Source organism: Falco punctatus, assembly GCF_963210335.1.
Source record: "Falco punctatus genome assembly, chromosome: 15".
NCBI lineage: Eukaryota > Metazoa > Chordata > Aves > Falconiformes > Falconidae > Falco > Falco punctatus.
In genome coordinates, this window is record NC_137595.1 from 19,178,346 (window position 1) to 19,194,810 (window position 16,465).

The 16,465-nt window shown below is 47.0% G+C and overlaps 1 protein-coding gene and 1 long non-coding RNA gene across 8 annotated transcripts in view; one reads left to right on the forward strand and one right to left on the reverse strand.

The window, feature by feature from the left end:
- Positions 1-700: 700 nt before the first annotated feature.
- LOC308054051 lies at positions 701-8,378 on the forward strand. 2 transcript variants are annotated; one of them, XR_013923932.1, is made up of 3 exons: positions 701-833; positions 5,099-6,010; positions 7,313-8,378. It is a non-coding gene; the product is annotated as an uncharacterized lncRNA (long non-coding RNA). The 2 variants fall into 2 exon arrangements; XR_013923933.1 differs by lacking the exon at positions 7,313-8,378 and having other exon boundaries at positions 5,099-6,146.
- A 151-nt stretch (positions 8,379-8,529) lies between these two features.
- The window catches only part of LOC308054045 (synaptotagmin-like protein 2), an 83,646-nt gene continuing 75,710 nt past the window's right edge, over positions 8,530-16,465 (reverse strand). For all 6 annotated transcript variants that reach the window (XM_080366199.1, XM_080366203.1, XM_080366201.1 and 3 more), the window contains exons 11-17: positions 16,158-16,327; positions 15,240-15,342; positions 14,451-14,612; positions 13,647-13,725; positions 12,961-13,060; positions 11,795-12,000; positions 8,530-10,205 (exon numbers count right to left, since the gene is read on the reverse strand). In XM_080366199.1, coding sequence (XP_080222325.1) covers positions 10,060-10,205; positions 11,795-12,000; positions 12,961-13,060; positions 13,647-13,725; positions 14,451-14,612; positions 15,240-15,342; positions 16,158-16,327 — 966 coding nt within the window. In that variant the 3' untranslated portion in view covers positions 8,530-10,059. The remainder of the gene's footprint in view (positions 10,206-11,794; positions 12,001-12,960; positions 13,061-13,646; positions 13,726-14,450; positions 14,613-15,239; positions 15,343-16,157; positions 16,328-16,465) is intronic.

The following is a 16,465-nucleotide window of genomic DNA, read 5'->3' on the forward strand; positions in this document are numbered from 1 at the left end:
CAGAGTTGTGATCTCTGGAAGGGAAAACAAGCATGTACATTATTAGAAACAGTGACTTAAATGTGTGTATTAAGTCAAACACAAAAAAAGAGGACTACTGATGCTTTTTCTTTTTTTAAATTTATGAAAGCATTGGCTTTTTTTTTTCTTAATAAAGATGGTTTCATTAAGAGCTCCTCCTGCATGACAGCTATTGAAACAAACACATCCACAGTGGTTATTATTTTCATTAGATCCTCAAAAAAAGGACATTTGTATAGGTATGAGATAGTTAGCCAGCTTGCAAATTGGACTAGGACATTAGAGAGACCATTTCAAGTCTTGAGGAATAAATGTCAAGGAATTCTTTCAATATCCTTTAATATATTTATTCAAAAATAACAACCTCAAAAGATCCTATTTTAATGTACCTCAGGACAGGAAAGCAAACTGATGAAGCAGTCTGCACAGTAACAGAAACGGTGCAACAGGAAAATATTAAACCTATAAATCTGAGTTAGCAGTACATTAACCAGTGACTCATTGCCGGCGATGATTTGTGGGGATCTGTCGCACTTTACCGTATGATTTCTGAGTATTCGATGCCCATTAGTTCAAGCCCACAACAAATTGTGGTTTCTCTTCACTGTTTTTCCCTCCTCTCCGTGCACTCGCCCTATTCCTTTTCTTCCACAGGTCTGGCTGTGCTCCAGCAGGCACAGGGCACTCGGCAACACACCCTGCAAGCCAGCCGGTGGTGGCATCTCCAGGAGGTATCTGAAGGCAGAGGTGCCGATGAACCTGGTGCTGGTGCACGCTGATGGCACCTCACGGCAGCAGCGCGAGCTACGGCAGTGAGTAGCTGAAGCTCCCTGATGTGCGGGGCCGTGAGGAGCTGGGGGAGCACCGAGGGGTGGGCTGGTGCCCAGCAGATGCTGTCATAGCTAGAGGAGTTCCTGGAGCAGCCGGGACCTGTTTTCCCCAGCAAATAAACCCGCAGGATCCCATGATGCAGATATCATTTTCATCTTCTCTGAACACATGCATATAGATGAACACACGCTGTGTGACTAAGCAGCCACGATATTAATTAGCAGCAACTGAGAAGGCAGGAGAAAATGAGATCCTGGGAGAGCCTTTGTTCTGGTACTGTTTTAGAAAATGGAAAATCTGGTGTCTGAAAGAAAACAAGAGACAGTAACCTAGATCTGATGCAAAAGCAGGTTTGTTGGCTGGGGACAGGACGGCAGGTGCTGGTGAGAAGCTGCGGGAGCGTGTGTTCTGATGGCAGCGCTCAGAGCAGCTTCCGCGGGCTGGTGGCAGCACCGAACTAGGGGCAACTCTTCAGTGCTCTTCCCCATGGGTCCGGGAGCCCCTTTTCTCCTCATGGCTGCTAGTGCTGGAGGAGAGCTGCTGGAAAATGACCTCAGCAGAGGTGAGGGCACGGCTGAAGCCATGCGGGCACACCGGGGCTGAGCTCTTGCATCGGCTGGCAGCACCCACGGGACTCCACAGGCCGGGTCCGAGCCAGCTGCCCCGGAGGCAAAGGGGGGCTCCCCGTGCAGGCAGCACCGCCGCACAGCCAAACGCGGGTTAAAGCGCTTCCCAAGGGCCGCCTGTGCTCACCTGTGTGCGCAGCTCCTGCGCAAGGGGAAAAACATCCACGCATCAGCCACTGGAGCGGGTATTTATTTAGTACACTCATTTTAAGGCAGGAAAGCTGGGGCAAAAAGGTGCGAGGGCTGGAGAATGACTCCCTTGCAACCCTGCGCTGCCTGTAGTCTCTATCCCAGAGCAATTATATTCTCTTCCTTTCAGCGTTAGATGATGAAGCCCCCAGCAGATACTCAGGAGGGGCTTTTGCGAGCCCAGTCCTAACCCATTTCAGGCAGGTGGGTGCTGAGCGCCCTGTGTGTGGCTGTGCTGAGCGTGGCGCCAGACTCAGCAGTGCCTGTGCTGGGGCAGGATGGTTTCTAGGCAGGCAGCTCCACTCGGGCAGGAGCTCTCTGCCGTGAGGCCCAGGGGCACTGTGGCTAGGCCACCAACAGAGGTGGCCAGGAGTCAGCCACCCCCCTGCCCGACACCGGTACACAGAAGTCCTTCCCTCCAGTTTGCCGCCCAGTTGTAGTTCAGCTTTTCCCCAAAACCAGCCACTGCCCATTAACCCGGTCACCGGCAGTCTGGGGCTGAAGCCACTTCCAAGCACACGGCAGCCCTACGAGGAGCAGAGCGCATCAGCGCTGCACGCACCATGCAATTTTAATGCCCTTTCAGTTTCCAAGGATACAAAAAACAATCAATCGGGCACAATCCCTCGCTGCGGGGCTGGCTGCACAGGAGCTGCCCGAGACGGCCCGTGCCTGCGCCCTGGCCTGGGAAAGTGCAGCGACCGCAACACACTGGTGAACCAGAGCACCCAGCCCCACAGGCAGCCCCACAGGCTGAGGGCCACGACCCCACAGGTTTTGTAGCCCAGCCCCACTGGCAGTGGAGCTGCACATCACTGCAGAGACAACCTGCCTCCACGCGGAGCCCTGCGAGTGTACACTACCCAAGAGGCCAAAGACCAGCTCCAGACTGAAAACAGTTACAGGTCACGCAGCAGGGTGATGGGAGTGCTGAGACTGGGGCTGGTTAACCACACGTAGCAAACAATTTATTAGCTAGATTCAAAAAACAACCCTGTTAAATTAGGCCTGTCCAGGAGATGTGACACAGAGACAGATTACACTGTGACAGGAACATGATTGCACCCATGATGTGCTAGCTGATGTGTGCCGCTGTCAAACCTGGGACAGAAGGAAGGTATTCAGCAAATTAATGTTTATTATTTATATGATGCCCACACTTAGGCGGGGCAGTGCAGACAAGCGTAAAGCCAAGGGCACCACATGGTGCTCAGGAACTGACAGCCCAGCTGACAGCAGGCACTGGGAGCGTAATTTAGGAGTTTGTGGCAAGGTGACAGCCTTAGAGCCTCCAACAGCAGTAGCAGGAGGGAAGCACAGGCAGGGCTGAATGCCAGGAGGCATGTGGTGAAGCTTCTGTCCCACCTTGGCTTTTGGCTGGGCTAAAGTGCCTTGTGGTGGACTTCTGTGGCAGACTGGCAGCCTCTGTCCCCAGGAAACTTGTCTAACCTCCCTCCCCAAATGCCAGCCTGTCAGCAGAATGCTTCTAGTGAGTAAAGGTGTACCGCACACCAAGGCGGCTCCAAGGATGCTGGCTGGGGTTCCAGGGGTGGTATCCTACAAAGGTACAACTCGTCCCCCAGTGTCACACTGGGATCAAATCAAAAGCAGCAGAGCAGACGCAGGCTCGATAAATATAGTCATGGCTGAGTGATGCTGGCTGTCCCATTAATGGTCCCCCATTAATATAGGAACACATTACCTAAATGTGTCCTACATTAGGTGTCCAGGCTCCTCCTGTACCCAAAAAAGAGAGGCAGGAGCATCCTGAGAGCTAGTTATCCCACTCAGCTTGATGGGATGAACTGTCCTCCACCACTGCTCTCTCCTTTGGGTGTAGAGGAGCAAAGCACAGAGGGCCCAGCACAGAGCAGCTGCCAGACATCAGACAGCTTGAATTGCCCCATCCCCTGAGCAGGAGGCTCTGCCTCCTCTCAAGGAGCTTAACAACGCCACAGAGATGGGGCTGCAAAGCCAGCCAGGGTCTGTGCCCATGGGAGAATGTGGGAGAGATACAAAAGCAGAGAAACTTCAGAAAAAAACAGACAAGCCTCTTGAGTCCGTAGCAGTGCTCCAGGGCAGCGTTACCATTTGCTTTGCAACGTGAACGGACAGGGAAGATGAAACTCTTGTTCAGTGTGATGCACACGGGTGGATGTGCACAGAGGAGAAGCTTGTCCCTGCAAGTGGCAGAGCCACCCTCTGGTGCCACACAGCACCCACATGATGCAGCCTCCAGCCCCAACGGCTTGCACGTGCGAGCAAGTCAGCTGGGTTTTTGAAGAGACTTAAACCATTTGCAAAACGTTTCCCTGTGACAATAAATTAAACATCAGCTCATTACTATGGGATGGCTTACTCTAGATGCAGCTCCCAGTGTCTTATTTCAGATTATGATCACATTAAAATGGTCGTGTGTTGGCCGATCTAAAAAGGGGGACTCCCATCAAGAGATCATTGTATCTGCCTGAGTGTGCCTGAATCCAAGAACAGATCCTCCACTGGGAATATCATGTCCTTATAGCTGTTCAAGTCTTCCCAGGAAGGGAACAGGATCTGCTTAGAGCAAAAGAGAAGCCATTACAATCAGGATAAATTAGTAATGGTGAGTGGGAGAGAGAGAAGAGGAAAAGAGGTTATTGTGATTTTTCCTTCTACAGAGTGGGTGTCTGAGCTACTGACATTGCCAAAACAGCTCCCCAGCTGCCCCTCTGAGCCCAGAGCTCAGCCTGTTTGATTACAGCTCGAGTGCTGCTTTGGGTTGTTAACAACTAGCAGGATGGCATTACGGGTTTTAGATGCATGAAATCTGATTTCTGTTCCTGCTGGTAGCATCTCAAGTTTAGCGGCAGCACAGGCAGGTGTGCAGAGTGAGAGAAGGCAAAATATACCTGCGTTTGCTCTGCTCCACACCGCTGAGCACAGGCCTTTTCATCAGAAGCTGCAATGCCTGTTGAGGACTAATTGTGGGGGTCTTTAAGGTGCTGCAGGGGGTAGAACTGTGGCTCTGTGGTGCTGTATATTTTCCCTTTTATAAAATACAGGATGCCAAGGAATACACTAAACCCTGACTGCAGTCCTGGAAAAAAATGGAACAATATCCAGCAGAAATACACATGACTCCTTCTTCTCCTTCTAACACAATCTATTAAAGCAGGGCTGGTTTAGCCAGCTCGGGTCTACAATGGAGGCTGGATTGCCACAGCCCAGAGGCAAGTCCCACCATAATATGATCTTACAGCATTTTAAAAAGCAAGTATCTGCTGCTAAGAGAGCACCTATTTCAGGCTACTCACAGGGAAATGACTGTCCCAGCACGGCCCCTCTCCAGCAGGAACGCTAGCTGGAGCCCTGGGGCGTGAACCTGGTGTGACCAGCAAACCTGGCAAGCTCAGACCTTGCTCCTCATTGTGTTTTTCCACTCTTCCTAGGATGCTGCTTGCCTGCTGACATCTTCACCCAACCTCACTCAGATGTTACCACCTGACATGAGACATTTCAGCCGAGTGAATGGGAAATCAATGCAAAACCAAGAGGAGCTTGGTCTAGGGCTGCCAAACTGTAGGGTGGGCCCCTGCGGGAGCCGCTTCCAGCCCTCCACCATGCCCACCCCTCTCTCAGGGGAAAGAGATCCCACACAAACCATTAACAGTAATTTCTCCATGGACCTCCTGCTGGCTGATGCTTAGTCTTTGTGCCACTGTGAGCTGACTCAGCACCTTCCAACCAATGTGTACAGAAGGGTGGGAGAAGCTGGCAAATGCCCCGAAAGTGGGAATGGCCATCCATCCCAGAGTTTCCCGCTCTTGCTCAAACCTCATTGCTACAAATCAGCCATCTGCTCACGCCAGGCCAGGAGCTGGTACTGCAGTACCCAAACATGCCAAGTCTTGTGGCCCCACAAACTTCCCCTTGACCCTCACTGGGAGGGCTGCTCTTCATGGCAAAGCCACCAGTACAAGGAGCCTCCCAAAAAGTGCAGCCCATGGGAAAACGTGGCTGCTCCTGGCTGACCCCGCGGGAAGAGACTTCTGTTTCAAGAGCTTTCCACAAGTCAGTAGAATCCTGCGCAGCAGTGATGCCGCTGAGAGCAGCACGGCTCCGGTAACACATACCTTACAGTGTCTGCAAATATGCTTTTGCACGGTGCTTTACAGTGAGCTTCTGACAACCTTTGCGACAGCGCTCAGAGGGACATCTCTTCCCAAGTATCCGTTTTAACAGTAACAGCAGATGACCAGGACACCTGAGGGGTGGAAAGCAAGCCGGTGGAAAAGAAAAAGGATTAAGCCATGAAAGATTTAAAGTACAGAACAGCCAACTGGAACAAACCATCAAGCCTGGTACTGAATACGCTCACTTTTAGTTATCAGGAACTGAAGTGTATTTATTCAGGTTTTGATACACCAGTCTATTTGAAACATTTTTTTACTTAATTTAACAAGCCTGCAAAAATACAGCATTTCATATTTCAGCAGATCACATTAGTACATGGGTTTATTTAGCCAGCGTAATTTTCTCCTCAAATCTCCACAGTACTTCAATTTTTTTTCCCCCGTCTTGGTGAGGGATAAAGCTGAGCAAATATTTAGTAATGGATAATTAATTCAACCACTTCTTTTCCATCTCCTCTGAGACACTCATTCACTGCATGTTGATCCAGATTCAACAATTCTTTCTTTTTTGGGGTGGTTCAGCCTGGAGAGAAGAAGGCTCTGGGGAGACCTTGTAGTGGCCTTCCAGTACCTACCAGGTGCTTGTAAGGAAGATGGGGACAGACTTTTTAGTAGGGCCTGTAGAAACACAACAAGGGGTAATGGTTTTAAATTGAAAGAGGGTAGATTTAGATTAGATATTAGGAGAAAATTATTTACCATGAGGGTGCTGAGACACCGGCCCAGGCTGCCCAGAGCAGCTGTGGGTGCCCCATCCCTGGCAGTGCCCAAGGCCAGGCTGGACGGGGCTCTGGGCAACCTGGTCCAGGGGAAGGTGTCCCTGCCTGTGGCAGGGGGGTGCAACTAGATGGGCTTTAAGGTCCCTTCCAACCCAAACCAGTCTATGGTTCTATGATTTTTTTAGATAGCTTCTAAACTATTTTCAACAGTTTCTGGTACCTGTAATATGAATAGCTTCGAATGGACAAAGGCCACAGATCCTATTTGCCAGATGGAGCATAAATACTTTCTAGACTCTTGCTTTCTATTCTTTTTTTTTTCCTTTTTTTTTTTTTCTTGGAAGGTTCCCGAGAAAAAGTTATATAAGTGATAAACTCAATGGAAGCACATTCATTCTCAATGCAGAACACTCATGGGAAGCACTTGCCCAGCTCTACTGTAGATAGTGAGGTTTGCATTTTATATTAAGAGGATAGTGCCTCAGGGTCCCGGCATGGAACCTGGCATTTCATGGGCTCGCTCCGTCCCTGGGGTCACCCTGTACCCGGCAATGACTACAGTCAGCTCCCGCTGCATCACTGGTACCTGCATGCTCGTATTCAGGGAAATGAAGGGTATAAACCACATTTACTATATGCATCATCTTACCTTCTTATGGAACTTTGCTTAACCCATTCCACAATGAACTACTAAAACAGTCAGAAAACTTTCCATCCGTTTTTTCTTTCTTTTTTTTTTTTTTTTTACCAGGTCCTACCCAACTCACCTTATCATCAGCGCACACCTAAGAGCCCGAGTCTGCTACACACAGCATCGTAAGCCACCACGTACAAAGAGGCTGTTAACCTTATGCTCACAAGCTCCCCCACTCCTCCATATGACACTGACAACAAAAGTGCCTTAACTCTTTTTGTGATCAAGTGCTTTCTGCGCAGTAAGTAAAACAGATACAGCACAGCAAACCTGCCTCCTCAGCTACGGCTGTGTTACAAATACGCGTGTGGTTTGGCAGCGTAATCTTTTACTCCGATAAACTATTAAATGCCAAAGAAAGCTTCTTAAGTTAATCAGGGCTTAATTTAAATAAACAAGCCACCAAAAGATTAACAAAAATCCTTAATGGAATCTGAATGCAAACCCAGTCTGTTCACAAGTTCATAACAGCAATTGGAACCGGCCCACTGACCCCCTTTTTCTCCCCTTACTGGCACCACCAGTGAAAAAGAATTTTCTGGAACACCCAACACAACCATTTCCAGCTCCATTGACGCCAGCAGCAGTTTTGGCAACTTCGTCACAAGCACATGTGCTAATACTGCACGTCAGGGGGAGGAGGAAGAGGAGGAGGAGGCAGGATGACTTCATTCTCATGACAGAGGGGAGTCAGCTGAACCCTCCAGGAAGAAACTTGGAGCTGCCTGCGCCAAAGCCCCGGCGTTACCGACCGCTTTCACAGCCACAGCAGGAATTGCCCCCCTGGGAAGCCCTTGGGCAGAGCGCAGCAGTCCTGAGGGCAGCTTCGCTGCAACAAGCCACCGCTCCGATGAGCAGGACTCCTCGGTGTAGGTACGTTATATGTATGCATCAACGCTCACACGTTCAGTACCTAAACACGTAAGGATAGTAATTTAAAACTCCTGTCTTAGGTACAATACTTAATTTTATCCCACAAAGGTAATAAATGACCAAACATTGGTGAACAAAATGTGCCAGGCTGGAGCCCATACAAAGTATCTGTGGGCTGACATGCTATATATATCTCAGGTCCTTCATTAGACAGTCGTTATTTAATTCTGCTGCTCTACAGACTCTTTCTCAGTGCTTTCAGTACTATGACTGGAACATATCCAAGTATTATCTTTTTCCAGTTGCAGAACCATCTTCTTTCCTTATTTTTTCCCGTGAAACCTGCTGATTATTTCCCAAATGCCTTCATTTCATGAAAAAGTCTTGTTATTTTAAGTGTAGATTTTTCCATTAATTTATTTACAACCATCTTTGCTAAGCTGAAAATTCACGCTGAGCTTGAGTTACATAAAATCAATACATTAAGAAGAATATCAAAATATTCACAGAGCTAAAATCTAGAGTAGGGTAGTTACAAAAAATGTTTTCTCCATGACATTTCACTTGCCCTTGGGCAAAAATGATTCATTTTGACATGACAAAATTTAACACCTCTTTTCCTTGCTTTTGTGTTACTCGAGACCATGATAAAAATAGGTACGAGGAGACTAGTTGATGAGGAAAGAAAAACATTCTATTTAATCACAATATATACATCCAAAATAGAAACTACAAAGCTGCATTTCAAAATACATTCACAATGCCACTCTGCCACGGTTAATGTGCCAGATGCAAAGTTCTTGCAAGCTACTGGCAAAAAGGAAATGCCAGCCACGGACAACTTGCTGAGAGGCCTCTGGTGAGAGGAAGACTAGAAGGGCAGCAGGGTATGCAGAGGCAGGAGACCACCCCAGGCAGCTGGAGCTCTGCAGCTACCCTTCACATTCCTTCACTCCCTACTTACTCTCCCACCGGCTCCCAACATCTCCTGTGCCCCAGTCTGATTTTGACCTTTCTTTCCTGACCCGCGGTGCCAGGCTAACGTGAGACTGTTTCCTATGTCATTCTTTCATATTGAAATGTTTTGCACGCAAGGCATTTCAAAGGTGCGATTCGGCCCGTTAGCAAGGTAACCACATCTTACATTTGGGCAAGCACTTTAGTTTATATTGCACTGAAACTGCCCTTTCACAGAGAAACTTGCCTGACGTCACTGAGGAAGCCTGTGGGAAAGCTAGGAAAACAGCCCCTGGTTGCAAAATCTCACTAGCTGTAGGACCATCACTTCTCTCTTTCATCTTAAAGCAGAAAGAAATTAATACATTGAATTCCTCATTGCTATCCTCCTCAGGTTTCTTCATTTTCTGCTTCAAATACTCCTGTCTTTCTTTAGACTTGCCTTGGATCTCCATTTTCCTTATGTTAGTGATGTGTTATCACCAGTGACAAATGTAAAGCTCTCATTCTGGGACTGTGCTGCCGGTGACTTGGAGCAATTCTACATCAAGTACAAAGTGTACCACTTGCAGGGGAATATGAATAATACCATGCTGCTGCTTTAGTACAACTACATCTCTGCACAGAAAAAAAAAATGGCACAAGAAACAGTAAAAAAAATAAAAATATCTCCTTTTCCTTCTGTCAGCGTTCCCAGAACTTAATGGAATTCAAGGATACTGAATATAAATGATTAAATAAAAAGGCAAATGAAGTTTCTTCTTAGTCAAAATCAAATATAGCATCAGTTTGGGATCTTCATGTCCTCTGTTAGGGAATTAGTACTTAACATTTACCACCTCCAAAGTGCTGTCCGTCAGTTGCCTTATTACCCTGACACTTGCCAGCCCTGTGGATGGTCTCCATCACCTTGGTGCAGGAAGTTTCCTAATTCTAATGGACACATTCAGCCTTTCGATGGCACAAACAGTAGGTTATTTCAGTTTTTTCCTCCCTGCCAGTGAGCGCAGCGGCAGCAATCCTTCAATCCATTCATTGGCAGCCGACATCATCTCCTGCCAAAAAGCCACCTCCTCTTGTGTGGAATCCATCCAGTCCACAGAGATCCCATAACTCAAACCTGAAAAGAACAAGAGAACTACAATTTTGGAAGCTACACAAAGAGTTTCTACTCCATGCAAAAATACTCAATGGGATCTAACTGTTGCAGGCAGTGGCTTAACATAAAAGGTGCTGACTTCCCCCCGGCAAGTTGCACCCTAAACACCTCCCGTTCTTCTGCTCATGCCCTGCATTTTACAGCAGACTTCAGAATGAAGTCAACGTAAAAGCCACAAAATGCAAGAACCTAAACATAACCTGTCAAGGAAAATAATATCGGGCTCAAGCTCTTTCTGCATCTTTCAGAATAGTAAAGGTCTAAAAGGCTTGGGTTTCCCCTTAAAAAGATTTTCTTGTGGACAAGGTGGGATATTTGTCAAAATTCTCTTACTCTGCAATTCACTTGTACAGGAATCAAACTGATAGTGGACAACGTGTGCATTAATTCCAAGTCGATTATCCAACCAAATTTTCATGTGGCAACTACTTGTCATCGAGATAAAATTTGGATCTAAATTTGGATTGCAGCTTATCTTGGGGTTGGTGTTTTTATATCTTGCTTATAGGCTTGTTCTTGTTGCCCCTTCCAACCGGATAGTTCGCAACCCCCCTGGTGACACGTTACAGATTGAAAACAGAGAACACACAAGCAAATCCAATCAGCATGGGTACACCTGCAAGGCAGACCTTCCAGCTGCTACAAGCCTCTTCCCAATACCCTCAAGGAACAGTTATCATTTATCGCAACATTCTGAAGTCCTCCGTTTGCCTTTCATCTCTCAGAGAGCCCTCTTGCTTAACAATAAATAGTTTAGAAAACTTTAGATATCCCACCCACAAAACCACCCAGATGAAGACGTTATCTGTCAAAGCCTAGGCATGGGGTACACTGAAAGCCAGGACAGGATGTTTAGAGAGGGACAAACCTCAACTCTGGACAGCTGGACAATGGGAGATGGTCCCATCTGCACTTTACAACTTGGCTGAAAAACACTGGAATTTTCCTGACTTCAAGGATGAGTAACCCCATTGAAGTAAAACACTTCCAGCTAAGCACAGGGCTAGAGTCCTTCTCTGAACAGAAACCTTATGCCATCAGCTCCCAGGGACAGTAGTCTCAGTACCGATAACCTACCAGATCAACGAGCGTAGCTCGCCCTGTTTTTCAAGTATTAATCACTCCCGCTACTGAAGCATTTGAAGGGAGGAGGTGATGTGGACAGAATCACCAGGTGGTGCTGTCCCACATGGCATTCAGGTTCAGCTATGAGCACTCTTCCCTGGGAGGAGTAGCAACATACGTTGACTTTTAAGGCAGCCAGTTTTCCTGGAACTACAGGAAATCTCCTTGATGGACCCAAGGAGCTTCTTGAATATTGCCAGACCTCACAACTGATGTTGGCAGAAAATGTGGGAATAGAGGGTTGCTATCATGGTACCAGGGCCCCCTCCACACAAGACACAGTGCAAGTACCCAGACTGCCACCGGTTACTGAGACTCTCCATCCTTGGTTTCTGCCTGAGAGGAAAATGCTCTGCAACTTCCCATTGTATCTGGTGGCTCAGCAATACCGTAACTATTCATCCAATGGAAAGGAAATCACGCACCTGTCCCAAGGCCTAGCCTGATTCCTCCAAGGAAATGGTTGGTAAGCTTTTCATGATCCCACACAGTCAGTTCAACACAAGCATCCTTTAGATCCTCGGTATGAAAGCCATCGTACACAATGGTGTGATTGAAAACAGGGTTTGTGTCTCGTTTTATGACTCTGGTCTTCTGGTAACTCTTCTTACTGGTGTCTGGAAGCACATAGCTTTGAGAGGAGAAAAAATACAGCATGTAGTATCGAGTATCACCTGAGATTTGAATTGTTCCACAAAGTTCCTCAGTCTAAACAAGCTTCAGTTCTGAAGGAGGAATTGGATCTCAGCATAAGAGATCTCAGTAGATCTAATGGGGAATGTTCATAATTCCTGGATGAAACTTTTTCTGGCCAAGAAAATCCATTTTAATAGCAAACATTTTCAGAAAGGAGGGTACTTGCTTAAAATCTGCTGCTTTTGGCAATGTTTTTGCAAACTGACATTTTACACTGAAAAAAGGACATTATTTTCACATATTTCTGTTTTCATAAATTTTCATTATTTAAACGACTAAGAGGGCATTTCAAAATGGTCAGTTAGGCTTCTGAACAGTGAACCTTTCTGCAGGATAACTCTGTAAGGATTCAGAAATGTACCAAAAACATGGTGAGCACTTCAAAGTGCTGAAAAAAAATCTTAAAATACTCTTAAAAGATTTTTAATGTTCTGAAAAATTTGCAGCACTGTCTCCCATATAACAGGCAAAACCGATGTTGCAGGCTGCAGAAAATGCACATACTAAATTCTGGAGAAGAGCAAAGAGGATCCAACCATCTGTATATCAGTTCTGGCAAGTCCCTAACAAATTCCCAAACTTTGCATGCAAACCCATATCAAGGCAAAATTCACAACTCCACGTGAACACGCTGGGCTGAGGTATTCATCTCACTCAGATGTTATTGAGGCAAATCACTGAGTGAGTCACAGGCACTGATTGACCAAGAGCTTTATCACAGCAAGGGTTTTCTTAATTTGGCCACAAGTGAGTAACAAGGGCAATTCTCTCCTGCAGAGCCCAGTGCAACATGAAGGCTTTATAGCATGGCGGCACAGCTAGGTGAGTCTGAGAAGAGGGAAGAAAACCTACTGCTTTGTGGCGGCACAGCCCCAGGATCAAAGCCAACACTTACCATTTCACAAATGAGTCAACTCCAGAAGGACGCAACTGCAGCAGGTCCTTGACGTCTTTGACCCAAATGTGAACTTCGCCAGAGGGAGGATTCTTGGGACCTGCCATTTAGGAGAAGAGAAAAACTGTCATGCTAGTCCTTACAACAGCTAGCAAAATGACAGGCTTCTCCTCCAGGGACCTGAGGGAGCAGCAACATGACTTCTCTGTGTACTCACTCCTGCTGCCCTGCACCCCTCTGCCTGGCTGCCCCAGCACCACCAGCCCCGTCACACTCGCAGCTGCAGAGAGCTCCTGACACAGTGCGCTGGTGTTGCTTTGAAACAGGGAAGGAGAAGGAACTGCTGGGCAAACCCAGCCTTGTGCCGCCCCACAGTAAGAAGGGCTGCGTGTTGCTGCTGCTACACTGCAGCACCCTACAGTGCCCACAGTGCTTGTACCCGCTGATGAGTTTGAGGCCGCTGAGCCCTTCCTCTTTCCCCAACACTTTCCCAACAAATGCAGATGTGAACATCAGACGTAGGCTGCGGATAGTGCTACCAAGCACTGCTCGTTGTGCCTTTGTGCTGATCTCTACCATCCTGCTCTAATGACTTTACTCTTTACCCAGCCCTTAAACAGATGAGGCATCGCAAGCTGCATGTCTACATATGGGCAATACTTCTTAATGCACGGAACACATTTTACCTAGGCTTCCCGGAGGGACATACTTAATAGACAAACTCATCACTCCTCGATGATCCACACCGTTAACAGCAGAAAGGCTCTGAAACAGAAAGTTATGACTGACTAAACGAGGGATTGTGTAAATATGGCAAGGCAAACAGCTTTTGAGTTCAATGGAGGGGCATAAATGGACAAACTCTGGTTTTGCATGGCTGGGGCAGCCCGTTCTCAGGGCAGCTCCTTTCTTTGTGGCTTTCTTCTCAAACTCAGTCTGTCGGAACCAAAGCTTGAGGATTCAGAGCAAGGCTGCCCTTCCAGACGTGTTCAGCTGGACATAATTAAGCATCTTAGTTTTGAAAGACAAATGTCCTTTCTTTTTTGAAAAGGGATCTCAAATTAGACCTCTGAACCCAGAAGCATGCAGGAAGTTGTACAGGCTTTACAAAAAGTGGCACCTGAATATTCACCTCTCAAGGTATGTTCAACTGCATCACCTAGGACTCTGCTGCCTGTTTTTAAGGGGTGTCTTTATGTGAGCAGAGAAAGAGGCAAAATCACATCAGAGTTTTTACTGATTAGTGTCAGATCACATTTATGAAAGCATCCCTACAGATCAGTCACCAAGTAACGCCCCAGAAGGCCTGTGTTCAGAGCACTGAACAAGCCCAGGGCTTGTGGGTGTTTTATCACTCTACCCTAGGTAAAATGCAGGTTGTTCTGCTCCACTACACCCAAAGACCTCAGAGGAGTCAGGAAGGGCTTCTGCCACCCCTGAAGGCTTCAAGGCTGGGCTAGGAAGCAGGATAGCAGCTGAGATACACTTACTCGGGGCTTCAGTGGGTACCAGTTGAGTTTCCTGTTGCTCCAGTCCCAGCTGGCCAAGTCTATTTCGATCTCTCCTAAGAAACTGTTACGTCCCAGCGGATCATTGTGCCAAACAGAGAGATTTAATTTTTGGATCAGCAATACCATTTTCTCTATTTTATACTAGAGGAAGAAAGAGAAGTCAGGTTGTTCACATTGTGTTTCTGTTTCTTTCACAACTGCAAATAAACTACTCAAAAGCTTGAATAAGCTCTGAGACACTCACACCCCCTCGACACACACACTAATGGACTGGCCTCACTCTGAACATCTATTTTTTTGCCCTGCAGCAATAGTACTACGCTGACAAAGCTTTTCTGCTGAGCACAAGGAAACCTAGACTCCATTCATCACAGGGCAAAACCAATATTCTTTCAAGAATTATTAACACAGGCCGAGGCACGGTTAAATAATCCTCTAGGCTTTGATGAGTATGGAGACCCCATGCCTCGTGACTGTGTGCCAGGGAAGGGAAGAACCCCCCTCGCTCTGGCTGAAGGCAGGACATGCTGCAGGTCCCTCTCACCTGAAGATCACTGTGTGGTTTTGACAAAGAAATCTTGGGTGCCACACGGATGGGTACAGCGAAACCTTTAACACCCCTGCCCTCACAAACCCAAGGGAAGAGCAGTGCAGTGTTGGTGGGAGGCAGGCGAAAAAGCCTGGCCAAGAAGGCAGGATCTTTCCAGACCTGACCTGGTACAGGTGCCTACTACAACATGGGTTTTCAGAGCATGTATTTATTCTTACCCGTAACACCTCATTGTAAATGGGATTCACTGTCCTCTTCTTCACTGAAGTTTTCCTCTTACCCATTCTAGCTTTGTCGGGAAGCAGGTAAGTTTTAACATACCTAGAAAAGAAAACAAACTCCAGCGGGATGTTGTTGCATATCACCAAGCTCTAATAAGCAGGCAACACCTGTGAACGGTGGTGTGGAACTATAGAGATGGAGTTGACTCTTTGAGGACAAAACTAACTAAGAGACCTGCTAGGATATTGACTTGCATGTGAAGTTATAAATCTCACCGGAGATGGGTGGATGCTACCAACACTCAGAACAGGCAGCTGTCTAGGCAGTATGGGAAGCCAGCAAGGCCATACACCCATTTTCTGAGATGCCCACAACTATAGCATCTCTGTGCATTCAAGATCAAGATGAAATTAGAGAAGAGGAAAGAGGTAGAATGTCTTTAACTCTCTCTCTCAGGGTTCAAATCCAAGCTGCTTTTCATAATTTCTTAAACTAGAGATCACTAACCTCTGCACAACCACCATTGTGCCCCTAAAAGCACTTTGTTAGAGACCTCCTTTTCGTACAGGCATGTGTATGCATCACCAGAGTTATTACCAAAGTGTGTCCACCATGGGGAGATCAAGGTTCACACAGATGCAAAGAGAACATATTCCAGTGATAACAGGAATTGTCTTTGTATTGATCAAAGCTTCCTCAGTCTGTTCAAATTTAAGTCTGGCAACATATTTACTGATGCCAGTGGCTCCAGAACCATCAGCTAGGAAAGTCCAGCAGTAAGCATGCACCGGAAGTCTGAAGGAAGGAAGGAACCATGAGATTTAAAAAGAGAAAATATAAGGAAAAAAAAAAGCAGCCTCCAGGACACAAAATTCAGCAATGTAGAAGTCTGAAGGCACCAAAGTGTCACTCACGGGTCAGATCTGCCTTTCTTCTCATCCACAATAGCCAAGTCCTTGCACTGGGACACATGAACCTGGAACTCCCGGTTCTTCTCATCATAGTCTAGAGCAAACTCCACGGTACCTTGGGCATCCACACTCCCAAAATCGCCACTGTAGACACTGAGCACACTACCACTCACCTGCAAGGGGGAAAAGTAAGGTCAGTGCCACTGAAATAGGCACCCACCCACCTGACTTGGTTTCTGGACAAAGACAACAGTCTGGGAAGCGCATTGCCAGAGAAATAATCTGCCATTTCTGTCCCTGTATCATGTTGT